This window comes from Leopardus geoffroyi, chromosome C1 (genome assembly GCF_018350155.1).
Source record: "Leopardus geoffroyi isolate Oge1 chromosome C1, O.geoffroyi_Oge1_pat1.0, whole genome shotgun sequence".
Lineage (NCBI taxonomy): Eukaryota > Metazoa > Chordata > Mammalia > Carnivora > Felidae > Leopardus > Leopardus geoffroyi.
In genome coordinates, this window is record NC_059328.1 from 173,518,511 (window position 1) to 173,533,232 (window position 14,722).

The 14,722-nt window shown below is 34.2% G+C and overlaps 1 protein-coding gene across 3 annotated transcripts in view; it reads left to right on the plus strand.

Annotated features, from left to right (window-relative positions):
- The window catches only part of FSIP2 (fibrous sheath interacting protein 2), a 98,173-nt gene that overhangs the window by 50,718 nt on the left and 32,733 nt on the right, over nucleotides 1-14,722 (plus strand). For 2 of the 3 annotated variants that reach the window (XM_045480443.1, XM_045480442.1), the window contains 2 exons: nucleotides 1,488-10,999; nucleotides 13,674-14,168. In XM_045480443.1, coding sequence (XP_045336399.1) covers nucleotides 1,488-10,999; nucleotides 13,674-14,168 — 10,007 coding nt within the window. The remainder of the gene's footprint in view (nucleotides 1-1,487; nucleotides 11,000-13,673; nucleotides 14,169-14,722) is intronic. The other variant, XM_045480444.1, reaches the window with a different exon arrangement.

The window sequence follows — 14,722 nt, forward strand, 5'->3', positions numbered from 1 at the left end:
GTAATAGCCATTTTTGCATCTCAAAACCTATTGATTATTGGAAATTTCATAAAATTTAATATAATAATACTAAAATGTCCCTGAACTGGATCAATAATTGCAATAATTAGTTGCTGTAATATCAGTTCATATACATCACTTGCCAATCATTTTAATAGGAGAACACATACTACCAGTCCTACCCACCTGCATAGGGAGATCATTTCTCATCCTTAAAAATGAAATTCTTTTTTTTTATTTTTTTAAAACATTTTTTACTTATTTTTGAGAGACACAGAGAGAGTGCAAACAGGGGAGGGGCAGAGAAAAAGGGAGACACAGAATCCAAAGCAGGCTCCAGGTTCTGAGCTGTCAGCACTGAGCCCAACGTGGGGCTCAAACCCATGAACCATAAGATCATGACCTGAGCCAAAGTCAGTCACTTAACTGACAAAGCCACCCAGGTGCCCCAAAACTGGCATTCTTTCAAGATGGATAGTTGTGTGTCTGCAATTTCAAGCTCATAAACAGACTTTCTCCAAACATAGCCTAACTAAATTTAGAGACTAATAAAGGGGGAAAAAAAAGAGAAGATTCATGAATTCATCCCATTGGTATTTGTCCCTTTCTATCAAATCTATTCTCTATTTCCAGCCATGTTCAAGGCCTTCCAGTGATTTTACTCCTGCTCCTTCTTCTCCTTAGAATACTCTTTTTCCTCATTCCCTTCATCTCAATATGACCAAATCCTGTCTAGCAGTCAAAGCCAGGCTTAAAGCTTCCATCTCCACAGAGTGTTGCCTGACTTTACATGCAGATATATAATAGATGATTACATTTGGAGGATATTTTGAGGAAATAATAGTGTGTTTTTCTGGCTGCCACTTCCAAGAAGCTGGCCATCCTAAGTAGGTATATGATTTTCAATAAATACTCTGTTGAATAGAAAAAAGAGTAGAGTTATGACAAACTATAATCGATGGGTTACAGTTCTGCTGACATTGCAACCTATCCCCAGCCTTCCTAGCACATTTTCATTTCAATCAAGTCATTATTGCATCACATCCTAAAAGTAATGAATAGCCTAACATTAAATGTTTTCACTAAAAAAATTTAATTACATGAGCTCTCTAGAGATCACTGGAGACATGATAGATTATAACATTAAACTTGGAAATCATTTCTCTGTATGATTTGCAGCTTCTTAGAGCCCCTACCCATTTAAGCAAGACAGATATCAGCACTTGACTTGGAGACTTGAATTCTTTAGGATTATTTTTTCAATTTTTTGGCTAAAATTAAGATTCTACAGGTGAGGAAAAAAAAAAGATTCTACATGTGGGAAATAAATACCTGAAAAAAAAATCCAATATCTTTCTTGATTATGTTTTTCATTTTCTTTAGTGAGATATTCCATAGGTGAAATTTATATGTAAATAATTTCCAATATATTGAATTTTATATATTTCTCTTCATGTGTGCTAAAAATGATCAGTTTTTTTTTTCAGCTTCCAATGAGGAGAAATCTATTATTTCTACATTATCAAGGAAAAAATGTGAATCACAACAGCCTCTAAGAAGTATATACAATGATTCTTCACTTAATCAATTTTGTGAACATCTTACTGAGTCTGTCATTTGCCATTTAACTTCAAGCATTTCTGGTAACACCAAAGATAGTAGAGAAAAAGAGAAAGCATTGGAAAGCCAAAATGCAACATTTAACAAGATTATTTCAATTGATTCTCAAATGTTTGAGAGTAGGTCAATTTCTATTGGAGAACTTGCTTTAAGTATTTCCGAAATCATTACCGAAATCCTCTTTAACAGTAACATTATAGAGGTTGACATTGCACAACAAATGTGTCCTTTAAAAACAAAGTACATTTACTGCCCAGGAGTAGCTGCTGATGACTTTGATAATCTCTTTCAGGATCTTTTAACAGGAGTAATTCATGTAATGTCCAGAGAAACAGGAAAAAACCATCATCTTGAAAGCAATGGAAGAAAAAAATCATTTTCCGTGCTTAGAAAAAATAGTGTGCCCATTTGCAATGAAACAAATACCATGGAAAGACAGAAAGGATCCAGAAATTGTGAAGCATCTACTTACCAAATAGATCATCTCCTTCAAAAAAATAAATTAAATTATCTGGCATGTAAGTTAGACAATCTGGTTGGTAGTCTAAAAACTTGTGAATCCAAAGAAGTAGTCAACAAAGTTTTTAATATTGTTTTAGATTTATTTTCACCAGATGAATATCCAGGTGAGGCCATGAATTCTAATAAAAAAGCAGGAACATTTTTCTCATCCTCAAATGAGCAGCAAACTAATAGCGTACTTGGAAATAACTTTGGCCTCACCCCCAAATCAGTTTTTCTTCTCAATGTTGTGTGTGAGAAACTTATCAGAACACTTTTGGAAAAATGCACAAGCACTGTTTTTCTTGATAATAGCCCTCTTTCTGATGAAATATCAGCAGAAGAATGTAAACTTTTAAAAATACTGCAAAGTGTAGAAGACAAAGAATTTGATTATTGTAAGGGAGCAATGGACTGTGAACAATTTCAAGGAGATTATATGTCAGACTATTTGGAAAATCTGGCAGAAATGGATCAAGATTTATTATCATCAGACTCTATGCTTACTATTATTTCCCACAGCTTGGTTAAATCATTGATGGACAAACTATGTCACAGTACACAACTCCCCCAAAGCCCACCTTTTGCAAACAAGCATTTGAGGCACACAGGAAGAGAAATACAGTCTAGTTTCATAAATGCACAAAGGCCAGAATTAACAGAATTAGGACAAGGTAAAGCCTTTTTAGGATTCGTGAATTATGATGGTAATGCTTTGACAAGATCCCTGAACAATCTCAGAGGGTTTAGCCCCCAAAAGCAATCACCATTTGGCAAGAAATGTTCAGTAAATTCCACTTCTGTGTCCCCTCTCAAAAGACAGGGAACAAAGGATATGGATTCAATACCCATCCATTATAAGCTATATCCAGGAGATATAAATATCGGTGTGTATTCAGCCACATTTTTGGAGGAGATAATTTCAGAACTGTTTTTTAATCTCTCTACTTCACTGTGGGGAAAAAATGAAAACATCACCGAGGGCCGGCTCAATGAGATGAATACATTATTTGTCAATGGTGTAGTAAATAAGTTTAATAACGCACAAGTCACTGTCTTACGGGATGTTGAAGAAAGGCTGTGTTTTCCACCAATCCATAAAGAAACGATTAGTAGAATTGTTGACTCAGTTTATTATGATGTTTTACAGCAATATAAATTGAAAGTGACTTGTGATGATAATCTGGCATGTGACAATACCTCAATAGCAGAACAAATAACTAATAACATATTGTTAGAGATTTTAGACTACCAACTCCCATCTTGCTTCAGAGAAAAGCTCATACCAAATTCATATTACCCTCTCCAAGCTGAAATTATACTGCAGAAACTTCAAAATAACTTGAGAAAATTTACTTCCCAGTTCAGGTCTTCAACAGGCTACAGCACCATGTTGTCACATTCATTTTTAGAAGACATCACCAGAAGACTTTTATCTCAACTGATTCCTTCACCCAACAAGACCTCCCCTTTGGGAAACAAATATTTCATGAGTTCAGATTTCAATGAAATGTCTACTTGTATAATAAATAAGGTTATGTCAGCCATTTCAAAACATAAAATTTGGTTCACTATATACGATAATCAGTATCTATGTAGCGGAAAAAACCTCCAGAAGATGGTGGATACCGTTTATCACAATATTATGCAAATGTCTGATTCTCTTGTTTCAATACAGAAAAGTATAGCCAGCCGAAGCCCAATTATGATTGACCGAATAGCCAGTTTTATTATCCAAGAGATTATTGAAAATCATCTTCAGCCATTTTTGTGTGGAGAAGGTTTACCTCGTCCAAAGACTCCATCGGATGCCGTATCAAATATGGTTAAACAGGTTCTCAATGAAGTTATAGAGTCACAGAGACCCCACACGCCATCACACTTAGGTATTTATCCTGATACATTTGTAGGGGCAATTGTTGCCAGACTTTTATCAAAGATTTTCAGTCCAAAGCATAACACTAAAATTGAACTAGAAAATATGACCCAAAAAATAGTAAACTCAATAAATAACCATTTTAACAAAGCTAAAATTCACATTCTATATGATGGCAAAGAACAGTCTTACACCTCTGCAGATACAGATATTGTGGATAAACTTGTCACCTCGATTTATAGAAATGTTTTAAAACAGCATGGGCTAGACCCTGAGGTTGATAAAGAGTCTGAAGACAGTGATATTTTTGTGGAAAATATTACAAAGTTAATTGTAGCAGCTATTTCAGATTACCTTCTTCATCCTCTATTTTCTGGGGATGTGTCATCATATTCCTCTTCTATTTCAATGGCTGAGAATATTGTTCAGGACACTCTTGGTAACATCAGTAAATCTACCAAGACAAGTCAGAATTTATCTCCATATAACACCTTGCTGCCATACACGTTTTTGGAAGACATGGTAAGAGTACTGTTATCTAGAATCTTTCCTCCTGCATCTAGCATTGTTCCAGATAGAGAAAGCCCAAAAGACAGATTAAGAATGAATTTCAACGAAATTGCTTCAGAGATAATCAGTGATATTAGGATGAAAATTTCCCAACATGAAATTCGGTTTTCAAAAAATGAAGAAGAAACCAAGTTTGTTTATTCCGAAGATGATGTTCAGCATCTCGTGGACTCAGTATTCAAAAATATTTTGCAAAACTCTGAGTCTCAAGAATTAGTTGAGCAAAATATCACAAGCAGTAATGATGTTCTTATTGATAGAATAGCAGGTTTTATCATTAAACATATCTGTCAACAACATCTTCAGCCATTTGTGGATGGAAAGTTATTACCTTCTTCATCATATAAATATTTTGATGATGAGAGAAAACAGTGGTTTTATGCCAGTGTTTATTCCTCAACTTTCTTGGAAGATGTAGTCTCTGGGGTTTTAAGCAAAATATTCCACAGGGTGTTAGGCATTGTACAAACAACATCAGTAAGGGATTCAGAAGATGAACTGTTTGATAAAGCTGAAAAACTCATCCATTTGATAGCAGAGGAATTCTCAAAAGTTGAAGTTAGCATTCTAGAGAATGCTGAGGAACAACTGTGTTTGCCTCCAGTGGAGAGAGATGCAGTCAAGAACATTATCGATATGGCATACAGCAAACTTCTTCAAGAACATGAAATGGAAATAATGTCTCCTAAAGATTTTCTAAATGACACAAAAACATTGGCTGCAAGGATAACTAAAATCATCCTTGCTGAAACTTTTGATTTCCAAATTCATCCACACCTCATAGGAAAGATTCCTTTTAAGTCACACTCCAAACTCAATACTAATGTTTTAATAAAAAGACTTCAGTGTAATATTACCAAATCAAAATTTCAAAGGCAGGCATCAACAATATATACCACCATGTTATCACATACTCATTTGGAAAAAATTGTCACTCAGCTTATATCTCAGATGACTCCATTGGCCTCCATGACAGAACACCCAGATACTTCTCAATCAGACTTAAATAATACAGTCACAAAACTGATAAATGAAATTATGTCAATAATTTCAAAACATGCAATATGTATTATTAAACATGGGAATGAAAAACAAAGTATGATTTCAGAAAAAGATATCCAGTCTATGGTTGATTCCATTTATGCTGATCTTTCATGTTCAAACCTATACCAATCCCTTACAAGAGATAAAAAAGGTATAAGTAATATAGCTGTTTCAAAAATAGCAAGTTTTATAATAAAAGAAATCTTTAACCACCATCTTCAGTCATTTTTATCTGAAGATAAAACTCTTGTTTCAGCTGCAGTTGATCAAACATATAAACAGAAAGCAATAGATCCTAAAAAAAGAGAGTTATCTTTCATTGTGAACTCGGCTGTGTTTTGGGAGGAGGTAATTTCTGAGCTTTTATGTAAACTCCTTTGTGCATTCTCACACAATTTCTTGGCTGCTGAAAACCCAGATACAGTAAAAGCCAAAATTACTGGTATTGTTACAACATTAGTAAATTCGATTGTTCTGGAGTTTACCACATCAGAGATTTTAGTTGCAGATAACTTTGATGATGACATGTGTTTTTCAGAAGGATATAAAGAAATTGTTAAAAACACAGTCAACCTAATTTATGAAAAAATTTTAGATGATTATAAGTCTCTGATGCAAGTATACAGGGCTGTACAAAGTGACACTATTTGTTTTGGGAGAAAAATATACCATTTGCTATTGGAGGAAATTTATGATTATCAGATGCAGTCATTAGTTTCAGGAGAATTAGTGTCTTCTTCCTATTCTTCCCCTCAAGCTGATAATATCATCAGAAATGTGCTCAATGTCATCACAAAGGATAGCCATACCTTGCCATCATGTATTACTGTGTTGCCTCGTTCTCTTTTGGAAGATATGATTTACAAGCTGCTAGTGCATATCTTCCCTTCAACTGACACTGAAAGTGAGCTAAAAGAGGAAGAAGTTACATCCGATTGTGAGTTTGTAGATGCAGCTTCAAAACTGACAGATGAAATTATCAAAGAAATTTCTGAACATGAGATTCGCCTTGCCACAGCAGAGGAGAATGCAGAAAGTATGCAATTAGAAGTGATTGAGAGCTTGGTTGACTCTATATGTAATAATATTTTGAAGAAATCTGAATTTCAAGCTGAAGTACAGAAAGGTACAGACAAAAAAGGAGGCTCATTCCTCAGTAAAATAGCTGGATTCATCATGAAAGAAATCGTGGATCATCATCTGCATCCATTTTTACATGGTGAAGAACCATCTTCCAGTGACTTCTCTGATTATGAGCATGTGTCTGTACTTAGTAAACCTGATAAAGAAAAGACACAGCCTGCTCTTTATTCAGCTACATTTTTGGAAGATGTAATCGTTGAGCTTGTTCATAAATTTTATTCTCTTCCAAGTATTACTAAAGATTCTAAGAAAAAAGAAATGGTAGAGCCAGACCTTGTGGGCTTAGCTATAAAATTTGCAAACTCTCTGATAGGAGAATTTAGGAAAAGTGAAATTAAAGTTCTACCAAATGCTGAAGAAACGCTTTCTTTTCCACCAATTCATAAAGAAACAGTTGACAAAATATCCAATTTTGTGTATGATCAGTTCATAGGAAAGTATGGATCTAGTGATATTCAGAAGGTTGATAAAAGTAACATTGTCATAGAAATGATTGCCACTTTAGCTCAGAAGGCAATCTCTGCTTTTAAGATTCAACCACTTTTTTCAGGAGACTGGTCTTCCACCTTCTTTTCATTTCTAAATCCAGATAACATCACCCAAAAGGTTCAGCATTTACCGCAGCAAACCTCTACACAGATAAACAAATGCTTAAAAGGGAATGAACTTGCTTTACCAAAACATTCATATAAACACAGTTTTGCAACCATAGACGAGAAAAACGTGCTGGACACTTTGGAAATAGACAGCGGTACAATAAGTAGAAAGAAAAGACTCAAAACTGAAGAGACCTCAATGAAAAAAGGTGACATCCAAGATCCAATAGTTCCCTCTGCAACTAGAATTATGAAAAGCAACATAGTTAACCCGTTATCAGGGTCAGCTGAAAGTGTGGCAAACAAAAAGAAAGAGACAGAAAATAAAATGGAAACTTCCATTAAAAAACATGAGAATTTATCAAGAGTTACTTTTCCAACCACCAGTGTGAAAAGTAAAGTTATGCAGGAGCCAGATTTAAAGATAACTCTAAAAAACAATCACATTGAGAAGAAAAACATATCAGTTTCAAAATATAAGAAGAGACAATATAATAATATAAACATACAATTTCCTACTGATGATACAGAATATGAGGAGGAAGTACTTGGACCAAAATTTGAAATAAACATTGAAAAGAAGACTGACTATACAAGAGAAAATGCATTTAAAAAAGAAGGCAAGCCCTTTCAGTTATCTTTGACATCTGAAGCAAGAAATACAGAGACCACAGCAGAGAATTTTTTGAAAACAGTTACCCAAAAGCCAAATAATGAGGATGGAAAAGACTCTCCGTCTCAAACAGATATAAGTGAGAAACAATACTCAGATTATGAGTATGTTCAAAATGTCACTGAAAACATTTATGACAATATCTTAGAAATATGTAATTCTCCAGAATCAGCAAATTATGCAAAACCCTGCAGTCTCCCAAATGATACAACATTGCTTGCAATTCAAGAAGTTGGTGAAGATTTTACACAGTCTGTGTCAACAAAGGATTCATCCCTCTCAATTAACAAAAATCTCCCTGTCAAAGAGAAAGAGAGAAATAAAGAAAGAGAGAGAGAGGAAGAAAGAGAGAAAGAGAAAGAGAGAGAGAGAGGGAAAAAAACAGAAAAAGTGAAAAGTAAGGAGATTAAAAATGAACCCAGTAAATCAGACAGTCCTCGCTACCCACCAAAAACTAAACCCGGAATTGCTCCTGCTAAATTTTTAGAAGATGTTATCACTGAAATGGTTAACAAATTGATCTTTTCTTCCTCATCAGAAACACAAACATGTGATAGACGTCAAAATGTAAGAGATGATGAAAATCAATCTGAACTTTATGACACAGCTGTGAAACTTATGCACTCACTGTTAAAGGAATTTTCAGATGCTCAAATTAAGGTATTTAGGCCACATAAGGGAAATCAGTTTTTTCCACCTGTAGATAAAGTGTCATCAGTTCCTAAAGCACTTCTTTGGCATAAAGAATCAACTACAGATGAAACATCATCCAACAGTAAGAAAATAACTGTGGATAGAATGCCACATATGCATAAAGTGACTAGAAAACCCTCATCAAATAAGATATCTTTAGATAAAATACAAGCAATTGATAAAACATTGGTTGACAAAGTTGTTCATTCTTCTGTATGCAATATTTTGAAGGAATACGGATCTCAGGATTCCATTTGTAAAAATATAAAGAGTAATGGGGAAAATTTAGCAAGAAGACTAGCCAGTACAGTGATAAATGAAATTTTTCAACATCAACTTGATTTCATATTTTGTGATGAAGTTCCAGCTTCAGCATGTTTGCCTCTGGAATCTAAAGATGTTAAAAACATCCGAAAGGTGGCACAAACAGCCAGCAAAGAATGTCAAACATTATCACCATATACCATCCTGCTGCCTCACAAATTTTTGGAAAATGTGATTTTTGCTCTTTTATCCAAAATTTTCTTAACAGAATCCAACACGGAAGTAGAAACATCTGAGTACAGTTGGTTCACAGAATTGGACTTCCTTCAAATGAATTTATTAAATACAGTTACAACAGCAATCTCCAATGATAAAGATATGACTATACAATATGTGGAATGCTTGCATCCCAATGATGATGAAATTATTCAATTAGTGATGCATTCTATTTATAATAACCTCTTATCACAGTTTGGATCACAAGAGATTATACAAAACTGTGTAGCCAGTGGATGCAGAATCCTTTCAGAAACCATAGTTGACTTAGTTATGCGAGAAGTGGCTGGCAATCAATTGCAAAACTATTTTTCTGGAGAGCTAACTCCACATCAGTGTGCAGAAGTTGACAATGTTGTTGAAAATATTCTTAAAGATGTTATCCAAACTGCTGATGCTCCCCAGCCTCAACCATCACATGTTCATATACTGCCTTATAACATGATAGAAGAAATTGCTGTAAAATTTTTATCAAAGCTTTTATCTGTGTTTCCAAAAGTGGATAAGGAAAGAACCAAATCTCTAGAAACTGACATGCAAAAAATAAGCTCAAAAATAATAAATTCAATACAAGAATTTATCTCCAAAAGTAAGATTAAACTTGCACCACCAGCCAAGGAATTGCCTACTGTACCTTTAGCTAACAATGAAACTATTGAAAAGGTAGTTAATTCTGTTTACACCAGTGTTTTAAAGCACTCTGGCTCACACACTTCTATATTTAAGGATTTAATGGGTAAAAGCAATGTCCTCTCTGATGTAATAGGTTTTTTAATGGTGAAGGAAATTTCCAATTCTGAGTTTCAACCTCAAGTAGAGGACAAAGCATCTAGTTCAGAATTAGTTCTGGAAGCTGTCAAAATTATGGAAAAAGTGGTCAAAATTGTTGATGAATTTAAGTCCCAGGAAAAGTCTTCATTCAAAGAAGAGTCTATGTTAGATGCCAGGTTTTTAGAGGAAGCACTGGCCTTGTTCTTGGCTAAAATAGTAAGGTTGCCAAGTGCTTCAAGCAAAGATGCAAAAAATTTATCAAAGCCTGAGTTAAATAAAATTGCATCTCAACTGACAAAATCAGTGACAGCTGAAATTTCCCAAAGTAACATTAATCTTGTTGCTGCTGATCCTGAAGGACACTTTTTAAATCCAGAAAGCATAGAAATGATTTCTCAGGTTATTGATTCTGTATACAGTAAAGTTCTGCAACAATCTGGAACCCATAAAGAACTCTATGATGATATAAAAGGTACAAACACTGTTTTCTCTAAAAACGTGGCTGGTTTAATTATTAATGGAGTTTCACAGTTTCCATTAGATACAGTTAGCACAAAGAATTCAAATGCTAATCTCTCTGGAAATCTAGATGTTAATAAAATTATTCAAAAGGCACAAGAGCATGTGGCTATTGATACACTCCCTGAGTTGGAGGAAGAAGAGCCATATCAAGATTCAAATGAAGAGAATTTTCCAATTAAAATAGTTCCACACGTTGGGAGTAAAGCAATCAAAATAGATCCAAAAATTATTTCAGAACACTTAGCAGTACTTTCTGTAAAAACCCAACCTCTTGAGAAACTCAAGATGGAGTGTTTGAGAAAAACTGGACATAGCATAACAGAACTGAGAAAAGCATCAATAAGCGGGAGAAGCTACTCCTTACCAGACACATCTAATGTAGAAAATATACAGAGAGAAAGACGTATCTCATTGAATCAGGTGGGACGACTGGATGTAAAACCCTTCGAGGTAAGTGCAAAAGCAATAGCAAAACCATAAGTGAATAGTGATTGTCCTGTGATTTCCTTCCTCCAACAGGTATATGGGAATGCACTTTTTGTTGTTATTCCATGCCCAACAGGAAAACTGGTTGCACAGGTTCATTCCTTTAGTCACATGATTTACAGAGACTTGCCATGTCAGTTCAGTGGATCACTCTAAAAGTCTCAGGCTAGTTTTCCTAAGGAAATCAGTTTAAACTGGCATTTTTAAAGAACAGAAATACAGGGAAATGCCCTTAACAGTAAAATAAGGATGACTTAAATTATAATCTTCATTTGCAGATTCAGAGGAAACACAGTCTCCTATAGTTCCTGTTATTTTTTGTGGATATCTACATTCTTTATTGTGGATAGCTAAAGCAGTTTTTAAAGGCCAGTTAAAGAATATCAGGATATAAGAGGTTTCAAAAACTATCTAAAATAGTTTTAATTTCTCGAACTTACGACTCTATAACAGTGGTACTCTTTACTTTTAGCAACATTCACTAACAAACATTACATTACAAATGCTAGATTATACTTGTTTGTTATCATTTTATTTTACTTAGCCTTCCTCGATTTTTTCTATATCCTCTATAAGTGCCCAGTTTCCTCTTCTGTCCATATTTGAGACCCAGTTGCCCTAATGCTGCCATTTTGATAAACTGGACCTAGCTCTGCCCTAAATTAGCTACACACTAGGGCATCAAACATATTATTTGATTATGTGATTAAATATATTATTTGATTAAAGTCCTAAGGACTTTAAAATGTCAAAATGATGTCCTTGTTGCATGGAAACTATAGCACTGAGGACAAAGGAATTGTCTGGCCTATAGAGTTACACTGATCCACACGTTTTGATTTTTGTCAATCCCCTTAAATTGATGGTGTTCACTCATCAAAAGACTGGGTATGCTTAGGGATATAATCTGTGGCCTGGAAAATGAGCAAAGTTTGATAGAACCCTTCTCCCTGGAGCATAAACTTGAGGTGAATGTTTTGCCAGTACTATCCTGTAAGGCACTGAATTCCATCTTAGGGTTGGTAAGTATGTTAATTAGTGCTTTATATTTTCATATTCAAATACTGAGATCACCATGGGCTGAGGCACTAATTTAATCTCCTTTGTCCTAAATTTTCTGGACCAGATGACAGTTCCTTCCAGCTCTAAGATTTACTCTTCCATATGTGTTCTCATCACTGTATTAGCATATTGCTTAGCAGTCTTCATTTATATATAAGTAATCCCTTGGGGTAAGATTTGTATGAACAGACTGTAAACTAACATTACTCAAAATCTGTTTTTAATTATCTGTAGAATTGTCTGTCACAAATCTTACTCTTAGTTAATGCCTCTCTTTACTTAAGTCATTTATAGACCACACACAGTGGGAAAGAGAATATTTAAGCCAAAAAAAATTACCCCTGTCCTTTTAAGGGGAAGAAAAGCCATCCTAAAAAAAAATTTTTTTTAAATCAGATACATAGAACTTTATCAAGACATATTATTTGCACGAATCTGGGTTCCAATACTGTATATCTTTAGCATAGGGACAGAAAAGAGACAAAAGAACAATAGATTAGTTCAAAGAATCTAAACATTTGTTGGCTCCATGTCAGTACTTTGTTTTCTGTTTTGAGTACTATAAATTCCCAACACACTAGGAATATACATATCAAACTATATATAATAACAAATTCCAAAGCCACATGGAATTATTTTTGATTTCTAAACCACTAGTTCCCTCTACTAACACAGAAAATCAAAATTGATTGTGTTTTATCTTCTTGAAAAAGCTGTTTCTATATTTTGTTTCCACAGAAGATATTTTTTTAGGGCATCATTATCTGAAAAACTGGATCACAGTGTTACAAAGGGATGTTGAAGTCTAAGATTACTAACTCAGTTTGGAGGTTCTGTGGCATCATCAAAGGCTACAGAAATTAGAGAAATTCTGTTATTTAATTATCATTGTCTTTTCTTTGATCTGTCCTTAAACATTGAAAATGGAAAGTTTTCCATTGACTTGACTTGGGAGGTAAGAAAAACATTAAGAGTTATGTTGTGAAGATTCTTTTGGAAAATATAACCAGGATCAGGAGTGGAAGAACAGGGATTGAGGAGTCAAAGACCTTCACAAGTTTGGTTATTCATCGTTTTAAAAAGCCAATATCAGACAATACCTTGCTTTTTTATTACAAATATGTACATTTAGATTCTCTATGACTGCCTATGTAGAATTTTAGAAAAGTGGATTATAGTGTCTACTTCTGTCCCCAAACTTCAAAGTCAATGAAAAAACAAAAAGTAAATTATGATGCAACAAAATATAAAATTTAAGCTAAATAAATAAATAAATAGAAGGAAAGAAAGAAAAAGAAAAAGACTAGAAGGAAACCTATGTTAGACCTTCCTCTATACTTGGGAGTAAATTCTGGCAGATTAATATGATCTCTGGAATATTAAAAAAAATGCTAGATACTGACAAATATTTTTTATAACTTTCATTTGTTTCTTCTTTATACGAGTAGTGGCATTGAAAGATAATACTACTTAAATTGAAACTATAAATCATATTAAAATAGCTATATTACAATAGAACCACAGAAAGAGTGAATGAAGCATTGGTTTTTAATATTCATTGTACCTTCAATTCCAGGCTGTTTGCAGAAATTCATTTCAGAATATAAGAAAGCCTGATATCACCAAGGTAGAGCTTTTAAAGGATGTTCAGACCAAAAAAGATCTTATTATTCGGTTAGTAGCTCATGATATTGATCAAGAAGATTCAGAAAGTATCATAGAAGAGGGACTAATGTCTGAAGATGAAGTTGTTTTAAGAGAGGTTGTAAAAGAAGAATACTTCAGAGAGCAATTTGAAGACCAAGTGAAAGAAGCCATGAAGCCAGTAGAAAGCAAAGTTGTTTCTCCCAAGCCAACACTAAGCACAAACACCCTGAGAAATTTTTTTTCTTTAAGAAAATGTTGTCAGTCCACATCCAGTGCAAATATTGAAAGGACTGAAGGAACCTCAAATCATATAATAGAACTTAAGGGGAGAAAAGTTAAAAGAACCATTGCTGAGTTTGACATGGCCACGTGCTCAACAGCCGTGACTGAAACAGACTCTTGGAAGAAAAAGCCACAGAGTAAGGTGAATGAGAAACATAACTGTCAGTGACCAGATATCTATGCAAAGAATAGAGATCTTCAGATATTCTGTCCATGAATGTATCTTAGTTAGGCAGTAAAGAATACTTACATGGTTCCAGTCTCTTCCCAAGCCTGGTATTAATTACAGTATAACAGAATTATTAACAGATGAAACCATGAAACTCAACTGAGGGAAAGCAGATAATTGAAAGAGACCTAGATTAGTTAGAAGCCCAAGGAGAACAGAAAATGAAAACCACTGAAAAGAAATGCAGGCTACTTATTTAAATATATCATTTAATCGATTCCAGTCCTTTTTGTTATTTTGGCTGGTAAATAACAGCCAAAATTGAACATTTTGTGTAAGAAGACTTACACAAGTAGGATAGGACTAGATTGGGTCAACATAGGAGGAAGTGAAAAAAAGATCCATACAAATTCAAATTGTCTGGGTTCGATTCCTGACTCTCCTTTAATAGCTATGTTTCCTTTGGGCAAGCTACATAGCCAACTTTTTTCTTAAAAGTTACTTAGCCAACATGCCCAAAATAAACA